Source organism: Marmota marmota, unplaced genomic scaffold (assembly GCF_001458135.2).
Source record: "Marmota marmota marmota unplaced genomic scaffold, marMar, whole genome shotgun sequence".
Taxonomy (NCBI): domain Eukaryota; kingdom Metazoa; phylum Chordata; class Mammalia; order Rodentia; family Sciuridae; genus Marmota; species Marmota marmota.
Window position 1 is genome coordinate 7,060,288 of NW_026000185.1, and position 25,671 is coordinate 7,085,958.

The 25,671-nt window shown below is 50.6% G+C and overlaps 3 protein-coding genes and 1 long non-coding RNA gene across 8 annotated transcripts in view; 3 read left to right on the forward strand and 1 right to left on the reverse strand.

Annotated features, from left to right (window-relative positions):
- Abca3 (ATP binding cassette subfamily A member 3) overlaps nucleotides 1–9,498 on the forward strand; it is a 50,206-nt gene extending 40,708 nt beyond the window's left edge. For all 4 annotated transcript variants that reach the window (XM_015490886.2, XM_015490885.2, XM_015490887.2 and 1 more), the window contains exons 22-32: nucleotides 877–1,081; nucleotides 1,495–1,714; nucleotides 1,925–2,083; nucleotides 3,534–3,706; nucleotides 4,277–4,405; nucleotides 4,522–4,716; nucleotides 6,413–6,600; nucleotides 7,064–7,234; nucleotides 7,483–7,673; nucleotides 7,862–7,935; nucleotides 8,558–9,498. In XM_015490886.2, coding sequence (XP_015346372.1) covers nucleotides 877–1,081; nucleotides 1,495–1,714; nucleotides 1,925–2,083; nucleotides 3,534–3,706; nucleotides 4,277–4,405; nucleotides 4,522–4,716; nucleotides 6,413–6,600; nucleotides 7,064–7,234; nucleotides 7,483–7,673; nucleotides 7,862–7,935; nucleotides 8,558–8,689 — 1,837 coding nt within the window. In that variant the 3' untranslated portion in view covers nucleotides 8,690–9,498. The remainder of the gene's footprint in view (nucleotides 1–876; nucleotides 1,082–1,494; nucleotides 1,715–1,924; nucleotides 2,084–3,533; nucleotides 3,707–4,276; nucleotides 4,406–4,521; nucleotides 4,717–6,412; nucleotides 6,601–7,063; nucleotides 7,235–7,482; nucleotides 7,674–7,861; nucleotides 7,936–8,557) is intronic.
- A 5,865-nt stretch (nucleotides 9,499–15,363) lies between these two features.
- Rnps1 (RNA binding protein with serine rich domain 1) lies at nucleotides 15,364–25,081 on the forward strand. 2 transcript variants are annotated; one of them, XM_015490891.2, is made up of 7 exons: nucleotides 15,364–15,507; nucleotides 19,063–19,218; nucleotides 20,257–20,448; nucleotides 20,916–21,018; nucleotides 21,265–21,418; nucleotides 23,427–23,568; nucleotides 24,193–25,081. In XM_015490891.2, coding segments are annotated over exons 1-7 (849 nt in total). In that variant the 5' UTR covers nucleotides 15,364–15,505; the 3' UTR covers nucleotides 24,293–25,081. The 2 variants fall into 2 exon arrangements, with proteins under 2 accessions (XP_015346377.1, XP_048645302.1); XM_048789345.1 differs by lacking the exon at nucleotides 15,364–15,507 and adding an exon at nucleotides 18,691–18,824.
- On the reverse strand, nucleotides 18,580–19,200 carry LOC125612312. The gene is made up of 2 exons (XR_007342633.1): nucleotides 19,059–19,200; nucleotides 18,580–18,820 (listed from the first exon to the last, which is right to left on the reverse strand). It is a non-coding gene; the product is annotated as an uncharacterized LOC125612312 (long non-coding RNA).
- Nucleotides 25,082–25,557: 476 nt separating the features above from the next.
- The window catches only part of Eci1 (enoyl-CoA delta isomerase 1), a 13,326-nt gene continuing 13,212 nt past the window's right edge, over nucleotides 25,558–25,671 (forward strand). The window contains 1 exon segment of the mRNA XM_048789356.1: nucleotides 25,558–25,624. Coding sequence (XP_048645313.1) covers nucleotides 25,573–25,624 — 52 coding nt within the window. The 5' untranslated portion in view covers nucleotides 25,558–25,572.

Below are 25,671 nucleotides of genomic sequence, written 5' to 3' on the forward strand. Positions count from 1 at the left end.
TCCTTTCATGCTTTGTCAGGCGTGGTGGTACATTTTTTGCATGCCTGTAATCCCAGCAACTTGGGAGGCTGGGGCAGGAGAATCACAAGTAAGGTAGCCTGGGCAACCTGGCAGGACCCTGTCTCAAAATTTTAAAAAAGGGCTGGGATGTAGCTCAGTGGTGGAGCACTTATCTAGCATACCTGATAACCTGGATTCAATCCTTTGTACCAAAAAAGAAAACTGTACTCAATAGCAGGTGCTTGCCATTCTCCCCAATCCAGCCCCTGGCAATTGCCATCTGCTTTGTCTTTATGGAGTTGCACTTTTGGGACATTTCTTGGGAGTGGAGTCACACAGTACATGATCCTTTGTGTCTGTATACTTTTGTTCAGGTGTTTTTAAGGTTTCCTCCAGATTCTGGCATCAATGCTTATTCTGTCCCAGCCCCATTCATTGAGATGTTCAGAAGGTTTTTAAGCAACAGAGTAATGCTGTCAGAGCCTATTTCTGGAAGACGTAGACCAGATCTAGAACCCAGAGTGCACTGGGAGCAGGGGAATTTGGCTATGGCAGTGATTCAGGACCCGACAGCAGACCTGGGGCAGAACACCGAGTGCAGTGCATAGGGTTCCCAAGAGACAGTGACAGATGGTACAAGGACAGGTAACACAGGAACTTGGGGAAGGACCTGGAGCCTGCCCTCTGCTAGGCCAGGATATCCAGAGGAAGAGCTGTCCTTGGGGGGGGTGGATTTTCCTGCTGCTGACCCCCTCAGCTCTATGGTACTCCTGACTGCTCTGAGTGGTTTGACTCCTGCACTGCATGCTTGGATGGTGATGACCAACAGCCTGATCTTTCCTGCTATCTATACATGCTGTGCTCTGTCCTCCCCAGGGGCCGAAAGGGGTTCAACATTGCCCTCAATTTGCTATTTGCCATGGCATTCCTGGCCAGCACCTTTTCCATCCTGGCAGTCAGTGAGAGGGCCGTCCAGGCCAAGCATGTCCAGTTGGTGAGCGGTGTCCATGTGGCTACTTTCTGGTTCTCTGCTCTGCTATGGGACCTCATCTCCTTCTTGGTCCCTGCTCTGCTGCTGTTGGTGAGTACTGGACAATGCCAGACCCTGCCCTGCAGACCACAGGGAGCTCACTGGGGACGTCTGTTGTAGAACAAGAATCAATGGAAAAGTCCAGCTGGTGGCTCAGCCCTGACTCCAGGAGGACAGGGATGGTACCTACCTGTTGCCTCTCTGTTTTCCCAGCCCTTGCCCACTCTTGGGTAGTCAGGGCCTGGAGCCAGCTCTTCTGGTTCCAGCTCCATCAGTCAAGGGGAGAAGAGGAAACTGCTGGTCAGAGAGGTTGCCAGGGCTAAGAGCTGTCGAGGGGCCAAGGACTGAGGGCTGGGTGATTTGGCGGGACCTAAGGACCATCAGATGCTCCCTTCAGTCCCCTTCCCCACCTCTGGGAGCCACCTGCTGGCCTGTGCTGAGCAGCCTCATCCATGCCACTGCAGGTGGTGTTCAGAGCCTTTGATGTTCGCGCCTTCACGCGGGATGGACACATGGCTGACGTGCTGCTGCTGCTTATGCTCTACGGCTGGGCCATCATCCCCTTTATGTACCTCATGAGCTTCTTCTTCTCGGGCGCATCCACCGCCTACACCAGGCTGACCATCTTCAACATTCTGTCAGGCATTGCCACCTTCCTAGTGGTCACCATCATGCGCATCCCAGGTGGGGGCATGAGAACCACCTGCACCTCCTGGCCCCCATGGAACTTCCCTGACAGCCACAGTGGTGGGAGGGTTCTGCAGCACCCCCAGGGGCTGTCCCAGCACCTGCAAGGTCCTGCAACCTGGGACCTGCCTTTCCCTTCCTGGGTCTATCTTCAGGTAGCTATGGTATATCCTCCAGTGCTAACTGGTCTATATCTCCTCACTGTAGCAGTGAAGCTCGAAGAACTTTCCAGAACCCTGGATCACGTGTTCCTGGTGCTGCCCAACCACTGTCTGGGGATGGCTGTCAGCAGTTTCTATGAGAACTATGAGACACAGCGGTACTGCACCTCCTCAGAGGTCGCCGCCCACTACTGCAAGAAATACAGTGCGTGTCCAGACCCCTCCCTTGGGGCAGCCCCATCCTCTTGGCCTCCATCCAGGGCAGCCAGAGTGTCCCCAGCACTCCCCCAGACAAGGGGCTTCATTGGCCCATTTCCTGTTGTTGTAACACAGCACCACAGAAGGGACAGAAGTCAAGAGTCTTGTTTCAGCTCAGGGCCATCCAAGGCAAGGACCCACATCTGGTGATGGCCTCCTTGCTGGCAGAGTCCAAAGGCAACTCCAGGCATCATGTGGCCCGAAGCAGTGATCACAAATTCCTGTGTGTCTTCTGGTGTCTCTCTCTTTCTCTCTCTCTCTCTCCTTCCAAAACCACCAGCATTGTCACTAATCCCAGTCACTTCCCAAGGCCCCACCTGTAAGCACCATAGCTGGATTAAGCTCCCACCCTCTTATTGCTTCACAGTAGAGATCATATTTGCACACATGAATCCTTGGGAAACACTCAGACCACACCCAAACTGCAGCAGGACTCCTCTGTGTTCTGAGCAGCCAGATGCTTGCCCAGATCATCCCCACATCCATTCCAGCCCTGCTACTGCCCACATGTTCTGGGCCTGCCCTGGTGTTTCTGTTCTTTGTACCTGTCTTTGTGTCCTGTGGCCTCTAGAACAGAACCATAGCTTCACAACAGACCTGTATCCTCTCAGGAGTCTGGAGGCCAGAGGTCCAAGTCAAGGCATAGTGGGGTAGGATGTGTTCCTTCCTGAAGCTCAGGGAAGGATGTCTTCTGCCCCTAAGCTCTCAGGGCTCCAGGCACTCCATTTCTGCATCTGTCTGTACTTGGCCTCCTCCCCTGTATCTCTGGATCTCAAACTCCTGCCTGTTATAAGGACAGTTGTTGTTGTTGGATACAGGGCCCACCCAATCCAGTATCTCACCTTAAGACCACTAATTAATTATACCTTCAAAGACCCACTTCTAAACAAGGTCACATTAACAGGTTCAGAGCGTTAGCACTTGGACCTATCTTTGCGGGGCCCTTTCTGTGCAGGCAACTGGGTGGTCAGCTCTGCAGAACCCTGCGCACCCTAAGGCAGGCCTACCTCCTTGCTTTGCTCCTGCTGAGTGCCACTCATAGGGCCTGTGACTGTTGGTCATGTGCCATTCCTTCTCTAAACCATGGGCACCTCGAGAGGGGTCGAGATGTTGGCATCATCACAGAACAGTCCCCAACTCAAGGTCACCGCAAGTGATGAGCGGCACAGCAGGGCAGCATCCACCCATCACAGGTGTGCGAGGGGTACCTTACATGGCAAAATCCCCATGGCTAGGAAGTGCCTGAGGCTTCTATGTGGCATTGACAAGCACAAGGCACACACTCAGGAAGAGGAACATGGAGCCTTGGTAGAGAGAGTGCAGGGCCAACGCTGGGACCCAGGAGGGGAGGAGGCTGCTGTGGTCACAGACTCAGCCTGGTTCCTTGCCCCTCATAGATATTAAGTACCAGGAGAACTTCTTCGCCTGGAGTGCCCCAGGGGTTGGCAGGTTCATGACCTCCATGGCTGCCTCAGGGTGTGCCTACCTCACCCTGCTCTTCCTCATTGAGACCAACCTGCTGTGGAGACTGAGGACCTTTATCTGTGCCTTCCAGAAGAGGTGGACGTTGGTGAGTAGCTGCTGAGCAGCTCAGGTACACTGGAGGTCTCCATCCCTGACACAAACACATCAAACACAGCCTGTTGAGATCACATTGGAAACACGTTCACCTGGGGTGAACTGACTTCTCTAAAGTACTAAGCCTCTTCTAAAAAAGGAGTGATCTCCATGTGTTACAGTGGAGCCTTACTGGCTGCATGCAGTGACCCTCATCTATTGTCCCAGCTACTCAGGAGGCTGAGACAGGAGGATCACTTGAGCTCAGGAATTCAAGGCCAGCCTGGGCAACTTGATGAGACCCAACTCAAAACAAACAAACAAACAAACAAACAAAAACAACCTTCACATCCTTGAGTGAAGTTCATGATTCTGTGAGTCCCTTACAGAGTTTGTTCCCTGGATGCTGACCTCAGCCCGAGGCTACTGCTTCTTATAAAGGTCTGAGTGCACATGGGGCCTGTACTGGGGTGACACACCTTGGAGTCCTTAGTCCCCTTGCATGTCCCACATCAACCTCAGCACCTGCTCTTCCTCCACGGGGCTGGGGTTCACACATGTGATCTTTATCTTGAATGACTAGGAAGAATTGCACAACCGGACATCGGTGCTTCCCGAGGACCAGGATGTGGCAGATGAGAGGAGCCGAGTCCTGGCCCCTGGCCTGGACATCCTGCTGCACACGCCTCTGACCATCAGGGAGCTCTCCAAGGTAGTGTGTGGACCCTGCCCTCTGCTGGCCACCACATGGGCTGGGGTCATGGAAGCTGGCTGAGGACAAAGGCTGGGGTCCCGCTCACCCAGTGCCCTCTGCTGGGTGCCCTGCAGGTGTATGAGCAGCGGGTGCCCCTCCTGGCTGTGGACAGGATCTCCCTCACTGTCCAGAAAGGGGAGTGCTTTGGCCTGCTGGGCTTCAACGGAGCCGGGAAAACCACGACATTCAAGATGTTGACTGGGGAGGAGCCCATCACCTCAGGGGATGCCTTTGTTGAGAGCTACAGCATCAGCTCTGACATTGGGAAGGTGGGTACCCTGCAAGGTAGGGTACGCAAGGCAGAAGGGGTGCCCTGAAGGCAAGGATGGCTGGCTTCTGGCTCCGGGTGGACACAGCACACAGGAGAACAAGGTGGTAATGGTGCCAGAGCTGAGCAGGAGAGATGGGGCTAAATTCCATGAGCCAAGAAATGCAGACTGCACCACCGGAGCCACCTCTGCCAAAGCCCACTGTGTCCAGGGAATGTGCCTCAAGGGAAGGGACAAAAGTGAAGGCCCAGGGCCCACCCACAGTTTCCCCCTAATTGGGCTGAAGCCCACAGGATGAGGATGGACAGGGCAGTTCTCATGCTCCCCGACCTCAGGAGATGGCACAGCAGATGGCTGTGTGTCAAGCAGAGCAGGGAAAGGAAAGGCAAAGAGCCTGTGCCTGTGAAGGGACCACAGCTCTTCTGAGCTGGCAGCAGGGGGCTCCAGGCGGCAGTGCCCACAGGAGTCAGAGTGCACAGGGGTCATAGGGCCCCTCCAGAGGGAGGCCTGTCCTCGTCCCAGGAGAGTCCCCATACAGTGTGTCCAGGTCTGTGAGCAGTGCACAACAGGCAATGAAGGGTATGGGCGACTGGAACCCACAGACACAAGGCTCCACAGGAAGAGTGAACCCCAGCTGCTGGGTTTCCAGAGTGTAAAATAATGTTGTGTTTAAAGAAGTAAACGAAACTAGGCACGGTTACACCTGCAACCCCAGTGAGTGGGGAGGCTGAAACAGGAGGACTAAAGGCTCGAGGCCAGCCTTAGCAACTTAGCCAGACCCTGTCTCAGAATTTAAATTCTCAGAATTAAAAATAAAAAGGACTGGGCATGTAGCCCAGTGCTACAGCATCCCTGGATTCTAACCCCAGTACTAGGAGAAAAATAGAAGTGTCATGGCTGGAGACCTCTGCAGGGAAGACAGAACTATATATGATCTGGAAATGGAAGGTGAAAAACAATGCTCTTTACATTTAATCCAAGTTCCAAAAGGATAGCACTGGCGGGGCTAGAGAGTAATAGCCAAACAGATAACCTAAGCATTTTCCCAGACCAATTAACAACAGATTCTAGAACTCCAAGAAGGGTGAAGAAAAAGAAATTCAGTCCTTGGAATCAGAAGAACCTGGGCAGGCTTGCCTCTAACAGCTGCTGGGGCACATGCCCAAGCCCTGAGAGACCAGCTTCTGGGCTGTCCTGCTGAGTAATGTCCCTCCACTGAACTCCCTGCAGAGCTGCTGACGGTGTGCACCTTCTGCTGGAGGAAGAGGAAAGGCCCCAGCGTGTCAAAGGCCATTAAATATCTGATGCACAAACGTGCCGGTGGTCAGTATGTGGTCTTGCACCGCGATGGCTCTTATGAAGCCATTTTTGCACTAGCCTGCCCCTGTGGCTGCCAGTCTGGAACAGGCTCTCTGCTGGACCATGTGCTGGCTCATTTCTGACATCTCTGGGAACCTCCCCGAGCCAGCCATGTCCTTCCTGCATCCCCACTGAGATACTTCTCGGTGAGCTTCAGCTGAGTGCAGCCACCAGGGCCTGGGCACCAAATCCTTGGATCACCCTGGACAGACTCACTGGAAGAGCCCAGAGACAGACTTGGGGCAGGCAGGCACCATGGCAGGTGGTTTGTATGGTCTTCTGACAGGAAGCAGCTTCCCTCTGACCTGCTTCTTCCCTGGGCTGTGTCCTAACCCAGGTGCGGCAGCGGATGGGCTACTGTCCCCAGTTTGATGCCCTGTTGGATCACATGACTGGCCGGGAGATGCTGGTCATGTATGCTCGGCTCCGAGGCATCCCTGAGCACCTCATTGACCCCTGCGTGGAGAACACACTGCGGGGCCTGCTCCTGGAGCCACATGCCAATAAGCTGGTCAGGACCTACAGGTACGACCTGAGCCCAGACCCAGGCCCTGTGAGGAGATGACCCCTGGCCCTGCCCAGAGTGGAGCTGGGGGGGGGGGTCTCCTTTTAGATCCAGGGTGGGGGGACTGCACAAGTCAGCTCCTGCCTGTGGCTCAGGGATCAGGCAGGGATTTGGTGGCATGACCTAGGTATCACCAGGGGAGAGGGCTGCCCTGATGGTTCCTGCCATTTAAAAACAAGGCCAGCCAACAAGCGATGTTGGGCACCCTGTCAGGTCCCCTTCAGTACAGAGATGTTCCTACTCCATGTAGTGGACCCATCCCCTACACAGTTCTAAGACTTCCAGTTCTATGCAGTGGGTTTTCTTGGCCCAGTCACCTCCTTCCTTCCTCTCCCCTGGGGCACTCTGCAGTCACTGGGCATGGGACCTGGGCTTGTGCTAATTATCAGCCCTATCTCCCACCTGGCACCTCTCCACTCCCAGTGGTGGTAACAAGCGCAAATTGAGCACTGGCATCGCCCTCATTGGAGATCCTGCAGTCATCTTCCTGGATGAGCCATCCACCGGCATGGACCCCGTGGCTCGGCGCCTGCTCTGGGACACTGTGGCCCGGGCCCGCGAGTCTGGCAAGGCCATTGTCATCACCTCCCACAGGTAGAGCCTGGGTCTCTGTGGGTCAATGGAGGAGCTGAAATGGGTGGCTGGGGAGGGGCCAGGGAGCCAGACCACCTGTGAGCAGCTGACATAGAGATTCCCCAGGTTCTGCATGTGGCCACACTCAGCATGGGAATCAGGAACAGCCTGATCTGGGCATTGACACCTTCTATCTACACAAGGCTTTTATACCTAGGGTGGGCTTCCGCTTCCCCCAGCCCTGTCTCAGCTCTACTCCCTGTCCTCAGCATGGAGGAGTGTGAGGCCTTGTGCACCCGGCTGGCCATCATGGTGCAGGGTCAGTTCAAGTGCCTGGGAAGCCCACAGCACCTCAAGAGCAAGTTTGGCAGCGGCTACTCCCTACGGGCCAAAGTCCGAAGTGAAGGGCAGCAGGAGGCACTGGAGGAGTTCAAGGCATTTGTGGACCTGACCTTTCCAGGTTTGTGCTGACCCTGGCAGCCTCCACTGGGGGTGGGAGGCAGGCCTCTGCTGGACCTCTTTGCCTGACCCCTGCCAAATCCCACATCCCTGACCCTGAGGAAGAAGACCACAGTCCTGTGCACCTAGGCTGTCCTCCCTGGCCCTCCAGCCTGGACCTCATGGGAACATGGTCTCTCCTTTGTGCAGGCAGTGTCCTAGAAGATGAGCACCAAGGCATGGTCCACTATCACCTGCCTGGTGGCAACCTCAGCTGGGCCAAGGTGAGTATAGCCCCCTCCCCAGCCAGGTGCTAACAGGGAAGGTCCCTTGGAGCCTCCCAGTCTCCCACAACCCCAGGCTCTTGTGGGAGGAATCACTTTCTCTTTCTCCTCTCACTGTAATTATCTGCTAGATTTGGGTTTTATATGCAAAATATTTGAATTGAAAGGAATTCAGTGCAAAAAAAGGATGCTGGCATAGTTTACTCAAGATCAGACCCCGAACTGGGAACTGGGCCAGGAGGAAGTCCAGCCCTTGCTGCCCTTGTGCAGCCAGCATCTCTCCCTGAAAGCTTGACTGACCTCTCCTAGGGACTTTGGGGTGGGGTTGAGCAAAATAGGATCTTGAGTTTGTGGTACTAGTGACTGAACCCAGGAGCACTTTACAGCAGTGTTACATCCCCATTCCTTCTTATTTTTTATTTTGAGACAGGGTCTCACTAAGTTGCTGAGGTTGTCCTTGACCTTGCTATCCTCCTGTCTCAGCCTCCCAAGTTGCTGGGATTACAGGTGTGGGCCACTGTGCCTGGCTCCTTGCCAGCCTCTTATTGCCAGAGGATTTACCCACCTGCTAGGGAGCCTAGGTCCTGAGCTTTCTTACCAGCTGCTCTTCTGCCTCCCAAAGGTTTTTGGTATCCTGGAGAAAGCCAAGGAGAAGTATGGAGTGGATGACTACTCAGTGAGCCAGATCTCACTGGAGCAAGTCTTTCTGAGCTTCGCCCACCTACAACCCCTAACTACAGAGGAGGGGCGATGAGGAGCCGTCTGCTGCCTCCAGGGCACTAGGCAGGGACTGGACAAGCCTGTGCACAGTTGTGTACCCTCTCCATCTGAGTTTCTCTTATCCTTTATTTTTAATCACTTTTTTCTATGATGATATGAAAAAAAATCAAGGCAGTCTGCACAGAATGGATCAAGTGTGCCAGGGCCCTTGTATGAGAATCAGCATGCAAATTTCCACTCCCAAAGGCAGACTCTATGGAACTCACATTCCCAGGCCCAGAACAGGTCCAGCAGTGTGAACAGGTGAAGAGCTGTCTCAGGACCACAGCTGACCCAGAGACTGAATTTCTCTACATGTTCACAGAAAGAAAGGGCTCTGGGACCTGTCCACGTTTACATATGCACTAAGCTCCCCTGGGGAGGACAGAGGAAGCCAGTAGGGATGAGTTGTGGCAAGGCTCTTCAGGCTGCTGAGGACAAAAAGTTTCAAATGACCTCCATCTGTGAAGGAAAGATATCAGCTGTGACTAGGTGCTGAGACCTCAGTTTCCAGTGCATCCCAGAGGCACCCCAGAGTCGATGCTCCTCAGGGTGTGGCTACCACTCCAGGCCTACCTGACCGCAGACCCAGCACCCTCCCACAAGTATCTTCCAGAAGCAGCCAGCACAGGGAGAGACGGTGGCCAGACTAGGCATACAGTCCTCCTCTGTTCCCAGCTGTAACTCTTGAGAAGCTACTGGCCACAGGACAGTCAGGAAACACTACAGGGACTGAGCAGCTGTCTCCTGCGCATACACTAAACACACTATGACCGTCCAGAAAATAAAGGCGGGGGAACATGATCACAGCCCACGAGTCACACATGTGATGGGGGGACGGGTCTGGATCATTCTCTCACAGTCCAAATATGCGGCTCTTATACCAAGTTTCAAACACAGAAATTTGCTTTTCCCCATTGGGAGCAAACTTAGAGGATTCATTGCCATCAGGTGACAGAGCAGGCCAGATCAAGAGAACATGGTTGGTGCAGGAGGCCTCTGGCTCCAGGGTCACTTGGGGGCATGAACCATCTTCCCAGAAGATTCTTCAGCATCAGTCCCCCCCTCTCCTTTTTTGTGTGTGGTGCTGGATTGAACCCAGGGCTTTGTGCATGTGAGGCAAGCACTCTACCAACTGAGCTGTATCCCCTGCCTATCACTCCCTTTTTATTTATGCACTGAAGTTTTAGTTTTCAAAAACTTCAGTGATTCAGATTTCTTTTTTCTGACTGAACCCAGAGGTTCTGAGCCACACCACCCTAGTCCTTTTATTTTTTTTAATTCTTTTTTTAACGTTTTATTTATTTATTCATTCATTTTTATGTGGTACTGACGATTCATTCATTTACTCATTTATTTACTTTTATGTGGTGCTGATGATCAAACCCAGGGCCTCACATGCACTAGGCAAGCGCTCTACCACTAAGCCACAACCCCAGCCCTTATTTTTTTTTAATTCTTTTAGAATTCAGTTTTAGAAAAACTTGTTTTCATCACTTTGGCTCATTTGGGTCAATTTCAAATTCATGCCTTTGTTAGTCTTTTAAGATTCACCAAAGCTGCAGATAGTTCCCAGTAGCTCTGCTGCCTCCCTAATTTTCTTTGAATTATCATCTTTTAGTTTCGTGCTATAAAAAATGTTTGCAATGGTTGTTAGGCTGGGAGGTGGGACTGTTCTGGCCATGCAACTTGTCAGCAAGCCTAAGGTTGTCCATTGCTGGGTTTGTGGAGTTGGGGGAGACAGGCCAGTGAACCCACGAGTCCTGCTACAGGATGTCCTTTGACTTGACTTAAATCCCTGTGTTGGAGATTCAGGAATCTCATTTTTCTCCTTTGAGACCATAAGAGGGTGAGAAAAGGTATTTAGTAGGACTTAAGAAACAGCTGATGTGAGACACACACATGAAAGCAGCTTGCTTCAGTACACATGGAGATTGTCATCCTCTCACAAGCGGGAGAGAGCTGCCAGCAGGACTTAGGTGAGGACTGTCACAACCAGAATCCTTTAGGAGATGACCCACAGTGATGGAGAACACTGTGGGAACCAGGAAGGGCAGGCACATATATGGTTAGGAGGTTCCAGAGGTGGCTATGGGAGGAGCCCAGAGCTGCACCCAAGCACAAAGCCTGGGTGACTGCCGCAGCAGCTTAGTTAGAAGAGACCCCAGGAGCAACACAATGGGTTGACACTTTGCCTCCCACACCCAGTGCATCTTCAGGGTAAGACACTGTGCTGGACCCCAGTCACCAGAGGAACAGTAAAGACCAAGTCCCAGGAACCCACCCGCTTGGCTCTTTTGAGTTGCAGCAGTTCTAGGCAGGCCAGGGCGCTCTCCTTCCAGTATACTCCCATCCAGACCACCAGGCCCCAGGCTGACCAGTCCTCCCCAGAGGTTCTAGGACCTGCTCTGCTGCTAACTCCAATGAGATCAAGGAGCCACGACTCTGCCTCTCTTTGTGGTCCAGCTACCATAGAGTTGAAAACGACACCCGTGGCAAAGCCTGCATGTTTTGTCCTTTAGTCCTGCCTGGTCCAACAGGGTGGCTCAACTGACAGTGTCACCACACCCAGAACTTCAAGGGAGCCCCATGAGGGTGGGTAGTTAAGTCCTGCTATGGACAGGATTGAGTCTGAGCCCTCCATCGCCTTGATAGGTTTAAAGGGGAAGGGCTACCTGCCCCCCCCCCAGCCACCTAGAACAGACTTGCTTCATGCATCAGAAATTCCAGAACACAGATCCAAAGAATACAGAAATGTATTTCTCAGCTGTATGAAGTCAGAGAAGGCAGCACAAGGCTTTGTGTCACCTCCAGGGTCTCGGGGGTCAGGCTCCATCCACCTGTTCCTCTACCCTACTGGGATCCTCCCTCCTTGAGGTCTCCTCTCAGAGTCTATAGAATTGGCAGAAAGAAGGGTCTGTGGGGAGAGGAAAGCACGCTTGGCTGACCTGAAGCCTTGGGGTAGCTCCCCGATGTTGCTTCTGCTATGAATCTAGCACTGCCTGCAAAACAGATATGTGGCTACACCAGGTATGAGAAAACCCATAGGCAGGACTCGTGCTGCATTCTCTATCCTAGAGCACAGGTGGTCCCACGTGCATGCCAGTACTGTCCACCTAAACTGGTAACATGGTACTACAGAGGGTCCCCTTTTCTCCTGATGGGTCTTTATGGCCTGGGCTCTGGGTAGCCTGATAGGGGACTGAAGCTGTGGGGTTGGGCCTGGGGACCAGGGACCCTGCCTTCCTCCTCAACACATGGGGCTGCCCAGGCCCTGCTCCTGGGGCCAAAACCACATACCCCAAAGATACTGGCATCCAGGGCCTCTAGGGTCTGAGAAGGTACATGCATTCCCAGCTACAGTTGGTACCAGGTCTGTTCTGCTGGTCCCTGCCACAGCTTTGCCCCAGATTCATCCAGCACAGTTCATAGCTTTACAACTAACTTCCCACCAGTCCCCATTAAAACCAGGAGGAAGGCTTAGTTGTCATCATCCTTGACTTTCTCATGGTAGAAATAGATACGTGGCTTTGAGCTGAAGATAAGTACAGGCCCCAAACCCTAGTGCTCAGACCCACAGGCCCTTGTGGAGGGCAGCCTGCACCCTGGGTGAGAGTTTATAGGTGCCCTCAGCCCAGAGGGTCCCCCACCTCTTAAGATACAAACCGAGAGCCAGGGAGGCCTCTCACAAGTATAGACCTTTCCAGCTGGCAGAGCTCACCTAAGCCATCTGCCTAACAACCTTTTTAGATCCAGTCTGGCCACCCAGAAGGACCAGCCAACATCTCCTCCCAGGCCCACCCCTTTTCAGACAGATGCCAGGCCCTGGTAACAGGACCCTCAGCACATGTCCTCTTCTGAGGTCTCTGTCACAGTCACATGTCATCACCCTCCCTCCCACCAGGCTGGGTTCACCTGCCCTCAGCACGGCATGGTTTCAGCAGTGGGTAGAAGTGCTCCTTGATGTAGTTTAAAAGGGGTGTGATGCTCATTCAGAGCTGACATGACCTCCACCACAGCCCAGGCTACCCTGATGGACCCCAGCACTGTCCCAGGCTGCCAGTCTCCAAGGGCAGAGACCTCAGACCATTAGGCCCAGAACATTCTCCCTTAACATGGGCACACTCTCAAGAGTGTGCACCCACATTGCTAACAGGTGACCTTCAGCCCTGGGAAGGTAAGGGAGGAGGGCTCAGGACATTCCAGATGTAGGACATGTCCAATATTTTCCATTCTAGAGGGCAGGGTCACATCAGCACTACTGGGTTCTGGTCAGCTACAGATGCCCCCTCTAGCAAACCAGGGCCAGAGATGCCCTGGTTCCCTGAAGGTCCCACCTCCATGTCTCTCAGCCTTCATAGCCTCCACAAGTTGGCAATGGGGCTGGTATGGTAGATGCCAGGACTCCTGGAAGGGGGGTGGTGCCTAGAATTTCATTCCTCATAATTCTCCCAAACGTATTTTTTAAAATATATTTTTATTTGTAGATGGACACAATATCTTTATTTATTTATTTTTATGTGGTGCTGAGGATGGAACCCAGTGCCTCATGTGTGAGAGGCAAGTGCAACCCCCACCCCGCCCCCCCACCCTCGCCCCCGCAAACATATTTTTGTTGATACTCAAAATGACAAAAACATCCATCTTCAAAGCCCAACAACTGAAAGCATACTTGATTACCAAAATCAGTAACATTTAGAAACAAATTTGAACAGAGTGCCTGAACAAATCACATTTTGATTTAGTATAAAATGCACTAAAGCTTCTAAAAATGGCAAATTAAATTGCTTTGGATCAAAAGCAAAGCAGGGGGGCTGGGGTTGTAGCTCAGTGGTAGAACACTTGCCTTGCAATCATGAGGCCCTGGGTTCGATCCTCAGCACCACATAAAAATAAATAAATAAATAGATAAATAATAAATAAAGGTATTGTGTCCATCTACAATTAAAAAAATAAAATTAAATAAACAAAAAAGCAAAGCAGGAGAGGAGGTGTTGGCCCAGCCATTTCTGTCCCAACCCCCCTCTCACCACAGTGTGGTACCCAGGCTGCTCCCTTCTCCCCTAGGATGTCAGTGCTACACTGGGCACAGGCTCTAGGTTTGGGGACCCCAAACTGATGGTGAGTTTCCCTATCTCCTCAGAGAATTCCACATATTGCCCATTGACATCCAGAGGCTGCTTCATCCCGATTACTGACCCTCCAAGGCCCCTTTTTTACTTAAGGGGCAGGTTCAAATCTCCATGCGGCTGGCCTTCTGATCCACTATGCCTCATATGGGGCCACAGCAAATGTGACATTAATGCAGGTAAGTTAACTTATCTCTCTCTTTTTTTAATATTTATTTTTTAGTTGGACACAATATCTTTATTTATTTATTTTTATGTGGTGCTGAGAATGGAACCCAGGGCCTCGCACTTGCTAGGCGAGTGCTCTACCTCTGAGCCAAACCTTATCCCTAGGAACCAACTGGTGCCTCAATAAAGAGGACTCCTCTCTCCTCTCCACAGCTGTTTTGTTCCCAACTCCTTGGGAACCCCTCAGCCCAGGCTGAAGGGCAAGGACCCCAACTTGACACCTTTATGCAGGGTCAGAGGGATGCACTCTGGGAGTCAGCAGGCACAGGCAGGAAAAAACACTGCAGACCAACCCCATCCTTGCATTCCTTCAGGTCACCACACTGCACGCAGTTCTCTCCACCTGTCCATCTCTGTCACCCTGGTTCCTTCCTCCAGGAGACGGACTTGGATCTGCCTTTTCCCTTGCTGCTACAGACTTGTTCAGACAACCCCAGGGCTGAGTACACCTCCGTTTCTTGAGCAAATAATGCCAGAATAACAACGGTTTGCCAGGCTAGAAAGGAGAAGGCGAAGCCACCGCGGGAACAAAACACAACGGCATTGCCATCTCAGCACCGGGTGTTATGATAATCCACTGCCTGGGCTGGTGCCTCTGCATCCTTCCCCTCGGTCTTGCCCAGAGGACCGGACAAAGACCCTCCAGAGGCGATGGTATCAAGTCTCGGTACCGCACATTGCACAACCTCCATGCCCCTAGGCCCGGGCCTGTCAGCCGCCAAACTGGCTTCCTTTCCCTTCTCCCAAGAGCCTGAGCGCTGTGCACTGCGGTTCCCTCTACCTGGCGCGCCCTCCCAAACAGGTTCCAGCAGCAAAGTCACCTCCTCGGTGACGTCTCCTGGCGTAGCCTGGCCGTACCGGCAGCCTGCCGCACCCACCCACAGAGTTCTTCCCGCGCAGAGGCCGCGTCTATACGGTCACCCGTACACCACTAGCGATTTTTGACCGCACGAACCCACACCCCGCACGGGCCGCCGCTCTGAACTGCCTCGGCTCCGCAGGACCCCACCGCTTGCCTCCTAAGGCCGAAGCGCGGCGAGCCCCGCCTCGCCCGCCGCGGGACAACCTCAGGCTCGGAGCCGCGCGGCCACTGCGCAGGCGCAGGAGAAGGGTGGGCCACGCCATGTTAACTCCCGCCGCGCCGGCCCGCGAGTCATCCCCGCGGCCCTCCAGGCGCCAGCGAGGCTCTGGTCTGTCCGCTCCAGAGTGCGCGCAACCAGCCGGGAGCAGCCCCAAAGGTTCTCTAAGCCGAAAAAACCATGAGCGCCTCCAGCGCCACTACCTACAAACAGCCATGGCCCTTTAACACTTTGCCGTTCGTGCCCAGTGGCTGGTACGTTTACGTCATCGCTGCGCGCCGGAAAGGCAGTACCTTCCCGCTCCTTAATCTGACGAAATAGCGGCGCCGGCCTCAGCGGCTGAGGAGAGCAGAAGGAGGTGGCGGCGGCGGGAAGATGTAAGTTTGGGGTGGAATCCGACTGCATCCGAGCTTCTGGGGTCGCCTGCAAGGCCCAGAGGGGTGCATCGTGGAGCCGGCCTATTCCACAGCCCTGCAGTGTGGAGCGGCCTGGCGGCGCGGCACAGAATGCAGGGAAAAAGAGTGTAGCCCTGGGCGGGCGGAGTGGGAGGTGTCTAGGTTGTGGCCCGGAAGTGGTTAGGGCCGCAGCGGATGCAAGGGCAACCCCGTTTTGTCGGGTCGGCGGCGGCCCAACCAGGCCCGCCGAACTCAGGGCGGCTGGGAGCGCGGCCTCTGTGATAGGGGCCCTCCCGCCGAACCGGTGACCCAAGCCCGCCACTCTGGGCCTTGCCTGGGGAGTGGCGAGGAAACCAACGAGGTCGGCGTGTCGGGCCCAAGCCGACGGGGCGGAATTGCTTTGTGGGACGTGCTGAAGGCCACTGGCTCCTTTGGGAGACGTTAATTCAAATATTCACTCCGAGAACGTTTACTGAGTCTCTGTGTACCCTTCTCGGCGCTAGGCTTTGAGGGTTCGGCCCACTGTGCACCGAGCTCCCAAAGGAGGATGCGGGAAGGTTAGGTCGACGGCGGAAGTACGTGGAGTAGGCTTTTTCTGCCTTTGTTATTTCGCATGTGTCTGAAATGTGCTTTTACACGGGGAGGGTGCTCTGAAGATTTGTGCTGAAACACCATCTGCTCGAGATTTAACTAATTGTTCTCTCCTCTCTCTGGCTGTTGGACGCGCACCTTTCCGGAGGATGGGGAAGGTAACCAAGGTCCTGAGCTGTTACCTGAACTTGTATGAACAGAGAACCTCAACCTTTGCTTTCTAGCACTCGGCCACACCCAGCAAAGCCTTCGCTTACTTGTGGTTCTAAATTTTTTTTAGAGTGCTTACAAATACCGGTGGTGCTTGTTTCACTGAGTACATTCAGCCAGATGTTTGGGGGAGGGGGACTCTGGAATCAAAGTTTGTGATCTCTACTCTATATCTGTGCTGTCCAGTAAGGGGTAGCCATTGGCTGTGGAGGACTTGAAATAAAGCTAACTCAAACCAAAATGTTAAAGTACCCACCAGATCTCGAAGACTTATTATGAAAAAAGGAAAATTTTTATATTGGTCATAAGTAATATTTTGGACATGCTATGTTTAAATATACTTTTAATTAATTTCACCTATTTAGGAAATTTCTGGTTGTACTCATGGCTCACACTTTTTCTATTGGACAGTGCTGGTCTAAGTAATCCTAAAGGGGGCTCTTCAGAGACCCCAGTTGATTATTCCCAAATGTGGGTAACTTTGGAGACAAGAATGGATATGGGGGCCTGGGGTTGTGGCTTAGTGGTAGAGCACTTGCGTAGCATGTGTGAGGTACTGGGTTCCATTCTCAGCACTGCGTATAAATAATAAAGGTCCTTTGACCCCCCCCCCAAAATTTTTTTTTTGTTTAAGAGTGGATATGGGAAAGAACCTCCAGATGTGGAGAAATGGCTCTTCTAATTTGCTAACATTTCCTGCTCCTAACCTGAGTGCCACGTCAAGATTCATGGATTAATTTGGTTAATGCCCTTGATAATTTTTTAAGGTGGGAACTGTAATTATCAACATATTGCTGATGAAAAACCTCAAAAAAGAAGCCTGGCACATTGGCACACACCTGTAATCCCAGTGTCTCGGGAGGCTGAGGCAGGAGGATCGCAAGTTCAAAGCCAGCCTCAGTGACAGCAAGAGGCCAAACAACTCAGTGAAACCCTGTCTCTAAATTACAAAACAGGGCTGGGGATGTGGCTCAGTGGTTGAGTGCCCCTGAGTTCAATCCCTGGTACCAAAAAAAAAAAAAAACCTGCCCAAGATTTACACAGCACAACCTAGGCGTGCTGATTACAGGCTCTTAGCCACTGGTTTATACCCACTGATTGCCCAAGAACACTAATCTAATCAGGTGCTGCCTGCTGGTTATATATAGTATATTGTTTTAAGACAGAGCAATTTGAAAGGAGTTGATAGCCAACACCCGTGCACAAGTGAAAACTGTACCAGAAAAGTGTGCTGTGTCCACCCTAGTTATGGGATTTGGGGGAAGCGAAGCAGGAGAAATGAGGCCTTTGCTTATAACTCACTCGTGGAAAATTGAAAATGCATCAGTCCTTGGAAAGTAGGGCATATGAAGAATTAGCAGTGTGGTTCTCTGTGTGTGTGTGTGTTGCTAAAGATTGAACCCAGGGCCTTGTGCATGCAAGACGAGCACTCTACCAACTGAGCTATTGCCCCATCCTAAGCAGTGTTTTGATTTATCAATCTGTTACCATTATCAAGCACTTGCTGCAGTCCAGGTACTTTGCTAAACCCTTATGTGGCATACAGTTTCTTACCTAATCCAGTGTCTACTTCTTTCCCCCAACGTTTTTGTATATATATCCAAAAGATTGAAAGGATTTCAATTGTGCCCACATGACCATGTCCTAGATTCTGCAAGTCACATTTAGACCACATTTGCTTTATTGTTTAGCTACTCATCACTCACTTTTTCTTTCTTGTGACTTACTTAATAACCTCAGTCAACACACATAATAGTGTAGATCATTAACAAAAGTTCCATGTTTGCAATAACTGCTTTTTAATGCTTCTGTAGGATATTTTGTCCAATTGGATGTTAATGTTCATTGCTTGTGCTGGTCACTTTTGAAATAGTTTTTGCCTCCAATCATATTATTATCCAATGTCTCCCAAAAGGAAATAAATTAAGAGGTCTGATCCTATCAGGAGAACCACATTCAAGTTAGGTCTTTCTCTACTCTGAACTCTTAATGTGATGCTATAGTGTTTTGAAAGGACTAGAGCGCTTGTCGTCAAACTGGTATTTTGTGACCTCTAAAATAACAGTGGTGAGTGCAGCCACCACCCCCATCTCCCTAAGAAGCTGAGGTAACTGTCCACCTGAGCCTCCTGTAGGGATGGAGAATCCCCCAAGAAGAAAGGGGGACTGTCCTGAGTGCTCCCATTTGTGGCACTTGATGCTTACTGTGTTCCCTTGCTGCTTTCTCGTATGCTCAACTTTTTATTGCAAAGTGGATTTGTTGCCTTGCCAATTCGTTCACTCTTTATTTAAATCCTTTTATCTTGTTATTAGGCTGCTCTTTGGCGTAAATTGCAATCGATTAGGGATCGTTTCTCAGACTCAAGTTAGAAGTGAGAGTTCAGATAAGTGAGGCCGCCATTCCTGCTTTGAACACCTCAAGGGGAGAATGGATTTATCAGGAGTGAAAAAGAAGAGCTTGCTAGGAGTCAAAGAAAATAATAAAAAGTCCAGCACTAGGTAATCCTTCTGTAAGATTTTTCTAGTGCTACTTTGGGGGTGCTCGTTGCCAGGGACCCTCAGAAAGGGGAAGATTGAAAATGTTATGCATTCCACAGTGAGTGTCCTAATCCACAGATCATTTGCTGTGTGATCACATGGGATTTCTTGCCCTTTTGGACCCCTCTTTTGGGTTGTGCTATTGTTTCAGGGTTTGATCAGAGGAACATGCAATCTCACACTTTTCCTCACCACCTAGGGCTCCCTCTCCTACCAAACGCAAGGACCGCTCTGATGAGAAGTCCAAGGATCGCTCTAAAGACAAAGGGACCACCAAGGAGTCAAGCGAGAAGGACCGTGGCAGGGATAAGACTCGGAAGAGGCGCAGTGCTTCCAGTGGAAGCAGTAGTACCAGGTGAGGCAGAGGCTGCTGCAATAGCCAAATCCTCCTTCCCCACTGAACCCACAGTTAGAAAGCAGCCATACTCTCCAGTTATTATAGAGATCCTAAATCATAGCATGCTGGTTTGGAGTCTGCTCTGGTTATATACAGAAGGTGTATTTGGGTGTGTGCCCCACCCCATTTCCTGCAAGATCTGAGGAATGAGACATTTAGGGTATGTTTTTCTGAATAAGTGTATCTTATTCAGAATTGTGTTTGAGCAGCTCTAGCCTAGAGCTTATTTTTCAGTAGTTGAGTTGCTAAAGCTGGCCTCAAATTTTGTGATCCTCCTGTCTCAGCCTCTTGTGTGTCTGGGATTAAAAGCATGTAGTACCTCACATGGATAGTTTTCAGTAATTGAGAACCAGCCTGAAGCAAGACATGGTGGCACACGCTTATAATTCCAGCAATCAGGAAGCTGAAATAGGAGGATCATGAGTTTGAGGCCAACCTTAAAAGGGCTGAGAATGAAACTCAGTTATAAAGCACTGCTGGGTTCAATCCTCCATATCAAAAAAGAAAACCAGCCAGGTGTTGTGGCACATGCCTGATCCTCGTAGCTCAGAAGGCTGAGGCAGGAGGATCACAAGTTAAAGCCAGCTTCAGCATCTTAGCAAGATGCTTTCTCTAAATAAATATTTTAAAAAGGTCTGCAGATGTGGCTCGGTGTTTAAGGGCCCCCGGGTTCAATCCCCCGTACTAAAAAAGAAAAGAAAACCAGCCTGAGTGTATCCATAGGCCCCCTTCCCAAGCCAAGGTGATTGTTCTGGCTTGATACATTTCTCCTTTACCTCCTAGTAAGGAAGGCTTCTGTGTAGGTGAAGTATCCCATCCCTGCATTTCCTGTCACTGCGTAGTACCGTGACCTGTCTGGGCAAGGTACATTTTCCCTACTGGGAAAAATAGTTGAGACAAAAAGACACAGGCAGCAATTTCCACTTCTAGGGAATTTGCTGTGGAGAAATGTGATTACCACTCATTGTCACCTTGACTGTTCCACCTTGCCTTCAGGTCTCGGTCCAGTTCCACCTCCAGCTCAGGATCCAGTACCAGCACAGGCTCAAGTAGTGGCTCCAGCTCTTCCTCTGCATCCAGCCGCTCGGGAAGCTCCAGTACATCCCGCAGCTCCAGTTCCAGCAGTTCCTCTGGATCTCCCAGCCCTTCTCGGCGCAGACACGACAACAGGCGGCGCTCCCGCTCCAAGTGAGTGCCCCAAACCAGGGCTGTACCTTTACTATGGTCGTTAGAAAGAGTCTAGCTTAGGGGTTGTGGTTTAGTGGTAGAGCACTCGCCTCGCACTTGTGAGACCCTGGGTTCGATCCTCAGCACCACATAAAAATAAATAAGTGAAATAAAGGTGTTATGTCTAACTACTACTAAAAAATAAATATTTAAAAAGGAAAAAAAAGAAAGAGTCTAGCTTAATTGGATTTGAGACAAGGAAAACTTATATGAACTGGTAGGAGGCTTCCCTGTAAAAACTGTTACATAAGCAGGTAAATATCCCACCAAAGGGAGTCCAGTTCTTTGTTGTTGATTGGGGGAGGCAATGTGGAGTACTAAATCCAGGGCCTTGCACAAACTAGGCTTACGCTGGACCACTGTGTTACACCTACAGCCCAAATCCAGTACACTTTGGCTTGACAGAAATTGTTTCTGTTATCTTTCAGATCTAAGCCACCTAAAAGAGATGAAAAGGAAAGGAAAAGGCGGAGCCCTTCCCCTAAACCTACCAAAGTGCATATTGGAAGACTCACCAGGAATGTGACCAAGGTGAGATCATGGATCTGTTGGGAGGTAGGGGCAGTGGGATATAGACAGGTCAGTGGCAGCAGGTGGCTTTCAGAATACTGGTGTGGTTAGTTCCATTGAATAAACGTGTCCAGGAGATATCCCAGAATGACTGGCTTTTATCAAGAGAGCAGAATGTTTTTACACTGCTGAAGTATGTGGTGAATTCCAGCTCTTATTAAATAATTGGTCGGTGAGCGCATGAGCATGACCCTTCATTCCCTCTAGGATCACATCATGGAGATATTTTCTACCTATGGAAAAATTAAAATGATTGACATGCCTGTGGAAAGGATGCATCCTCATCTATCCAAAGGCTATGCATATGTGGAGTTTGAGAATCCAGATGAAGCTGAGAAGGCACTGAAGCACATGGATGGAGGTAGGTGACTCTGCCACCAGTTTTGACCTTCCTGCTTCTGTCCTCAGAGACCTGTTACCAATAGGGACCTTTCAGGCTGATTTCCACCCAGCTGCACTTAAATCTGACTATAGTTCCTTCAGGATCCCATCTTTGATTCATTGGGGGCATGTTTACCAAAAAAACCTATTTCATGAACTTTTGGGGGGTGTTCAGCAACTATGAATATGTTGCCATTTTTAAGAGATTTTCAGTCTGTTAAACTTGATCAAATGAAGCTTTTCTTATGAAGAAAACATTTAATTTTTTGAGCCCAGGGTAGTGGCACACACCTGTAATCTCAGCAATTTAGCAAAGCCCTAAGCAACTTAGCAAGACTCTGTCTCAAAATATAGGGGTTATGGGCTGGGTATGTAGCTCAGTAGAGCCCCTGGATTCAATCCCTAGTGTACCCCACTACTTTTGGCTTTTTATGTGGGAATATTTTAATTTCTAAGAATCGTTTTCTATTTTGCCAACATTTTGGCATTTCTGAGGTTAAGTAGTTGTGTTGAGCAGAGTGGTTTTTAAATTTTATGAACACTTACAAATAGTTCTGGGTAACCAATTTCTATTTTGTCTTTAAGTTAGTATTTTAAGAAAGATGGCATGTCTGTCTAGCTTCCTACTACTGTGATAGGGAAGCTAGGGCTGAGAACAGGCAGCCCACGGTATTGTCTGGGCCTGCAGGCCAGGATGTGGAAAAGTCTGAATGCCCTAGAACCTCAAGTCCCCTGGGATCCTGGGATCCTGGGATAAACTTCATGATAGTTTAATAGGGCTATTTATTTATGGTAATTGCCTTTGAGCACTGATAGAGGTTGAGTATTAGGAAGATTCTCCTTGATACTTAGCCAATTTCTCTTTCAGTTTACTTAAGTCCCTCTTAAATGTTTTAGGAACTCAGAATAGAGTCTGAGCACTTGCTAATTAGCTAGAAATTCCGGAGACTTGGACATCCAGGGTAGGCATGACTGTAAAAATTCTAATTTAAGATTGTGGTAGGATTTTGTGTGTGTTCCCCAATTGTGCTATACATCATCAAATGGAGCAAGTCCACAATGTCTCCAGGAGATTTGAAGGGGTTGGCCTTTACTGGCAGCTGGCCAGAAATAGATTTGTCTGTTTAGAAAATAGAAAGTGATTCTCAGAAATTAAATATTCCCACATAAAAAGTGGGGGGGGGCACACTGGGGATTGAACCCAGGGGCTCGACTGAGCTACATCCCCAGCCCTCAACCCATATATTTTGACTATAAAGTCAGTGCTGTGAAATCCTTTACTTAAGCCTCTTGAATATGAATACAAGTCAGTCTGTCCTGAGTTAGCCCCTGGGTACCTTGCAAGGTAGGAGCTGAGAAGACAAAAGGCCTTTGGGGGCTGGGACTGAAGCTCAGTGGCACAGCACTTGCCTGACATGTTCCATCCTTAGCACCACATAAAAATAAATAAAGGCATTCTGTCTATCTACAAGTACAAAAAAAAATTGTTTTTTAAAAGGCCTTTTTGTAGGCTGGGGTTCTGATCAGTGGTAGAGTGCTTGCCTCACATGTGGAAGGCACTGGGTTCGATCCTCAGCACCACATAAAATAAAGGTATTGTGTCCATCTACCACTAAAATAAATAAATAAATATAATATTAAGGCCTTTGTGGACTCAGGTACCCCCAGCTGTGGGGACAGTTGCCAGAGGTTACTAGATCTGTACCTCAGTTACCTTTGCACTTCTGGTGCTTCCATGCTGTGCTGCCGCCCCTTGCTTCTTGTGCCATTGTATGTACACACACTGTGCAGTTATCTCCTGAGACTTCTTTCATGCTGTTCCCCACTAGAATTCTACCTCTCAGATAATCCATCACATGAGTTCTGGAGGTTTACTTCTCAATAAATTCTTTCCTTTCCTTCCCTTTGCTTGAGTATCAATTCATCTTGGTGCCTTGCCTAAGATAGGTGCTTGTTAAGAATTATATGACTTTATCTTTTTTCAATAGGACAAATTGATGGCCAGGAGATTACTGCTACTGCTGTGTTGGCCCCCTGGCCTAGGCCACCCCCCAGGCGATTCAGCCCTCCCAGGAGAATGCTGCCGCCACCTCCCATGTGGCGTAGGTCACCCCCACGGATGAGGAGGAGGTAGGTCGATTTGAAGGTTCACTGTACCCGTTGGGCCAGTGTGATTTAAATTGACTTTGAGGCCCTTTATTCAGTGTTGCCCACCCTCTGCTGCTATTGAGGGAGAAGAGAGCAGGTTGACATGATGAGCCTTGGGAGCCTAACAGGGAAAGGAGAAGGGTAGTTGCAGTATGTGACAGTGACAGAAGAGGTCCTGGGAGTACACCAAGACTACATCCTGAGTCTGGTGAGCTACAAGGCCTTCCCAAGAGGCTTTAAATCCTAAGACCAGATGCAGGCCCTCTCCTTTTCCCAGATATAAAAAAGAGGAGGGGTTAGAAGATAGGAAGTTCGGGATCAGAGGACTAGTACAGATGTAATTCCCCTGACAGGGCCACAGTTTCTAATGTCAAAAAATAAAACCGGGGGCTGGGGATGTGGCTCAAGCGGTAGTGTGCTCCCCTGGCATCCTCAGCACCACATACAAAACAAAGATATGTTGTGTCCGCCGATAACTAAAAAATAAATATTAAAATTTTCTCTCACTCTCTCTTAAATAAATAAATAAAAAGCCAGCTTTGCTCAGCACTTCTTCCTGGGGCTTTTGCTTTTGATGGTCTGACTTATTTTTTTCTCTTACTGCAGGTCACGTTCTCCAAGACGCAGGTCCCCCATGCGCAGGCGGTCCCGCTCTCCAGGCCGCCGCCGCCACAGAAGCCGCTCCAGTTCAAATTCCTCCCGATAAATAGGGCCACCGAAGCTCATCTATACCTTATATTCCACCCAGCTCAGTTGTGTCACTTTTCTAGCTGAAGGAGGGTCAGCAGAAAAGACTCCCTCACTTGGCAGGCTTCAAAAGCAGCAGTTGAGGCCTTTCCTCTGCAGGCAGATTCTGACTGCAGAAGTGCTCATGGTTCAGGGCTATGTCCATTGAGGGGCCCTGCAGTTTTCTGGCTAGAGAGCTCACCCATTCCTGTTCCTAAGTCTGTTCAGTGGCAGAGCCAGCAGGGACCAGCAAGTTTCCAGGTGGCAGTGTGGCTCAGCTTTTTCAGAGATGACCTGAGCTAGTCTGGCAAACCTGGTTAGTGCCCTTGCTGATGCTGTGCTATGTCTGCAGGGGACCAACCTGCCATTCCTGTTAGGCCTGGCCTCCCCCACACACACTTGAATTCTCTTCCAACCTCTAGGGTTGTCCCCCCACCTGTTAATTGCTGTACATGGTTCTGGCTTTCCATCTCGTCTCCACCCCTCTGCCCCACATATCCCTTACTCTCAAATTGGTGAGCAAGTTGAGAGCCAGCTCTGCAAGGTCATTACAGAGCCCCCTGTTCTGACTGCCATTGGTGGTGGTCTTGCAGGATACCTTGGCAACGTGTATATTGCTTTTTTTTTTTCCCCTCATTGTACAGTCAGTACTATAAAATTTGTTTTTGAGTTTTGTAACTTTGTAGCATTTTAGATAAGGTTGTGTTTGTACTTTGTTGTGTAGAGTGATGAAAACGAATTGAATAAACCTAGGATTAGAATGCAGATTAAATGCTGGTTTCACTGCCTCTGCCTGTCCTTCAATACCCAGAAGTCTCAGTGGTGATCTCTAGTGCCTGACAAAATGAGAACCAAAGCTTTGTTTTGTTCCCAAATGACACCTTCAAATGCTTCCAGCCTGCAGAAGAGCCTGGAGTGTTAGTTGCTCCTGAGGGTGTGAGACGGGAAAGGGGCGTTTCTACCGCCCGGACTCTGCTACTGCATTAGTAGCTATGGGAGAGCCTCCTTTACCTCGATCGGTTCTTGTCACCGGGAGAAATGGAGATTCTCAGGGAATGAGGAGCAAAACTGAGCACGCCCAACACTACCAGGCCATGCACTGCCCGCACAGATAGGACCGCCTCTGTCGGCCCTCTTGGTGTCCCGCGCTGCGCCCAGCTCCGCCCAGCTCTGGGCCTGCGGGGCGGGGCCGGCGGGAGGAGGAGCCTTGGCCAGGGAGGTTGGGCTGCACCCGGCGCCGAGACCCAGCGCCCACTCAATATGGCGCTGGCAGTGGGAAGGCGCGTCCCTGCGCGCGCCCTGCTCTACGCGGGTGCGTGCGGCAGGGGGGGGTGCCACTGGTGGGGCTAGGGGCCGGGG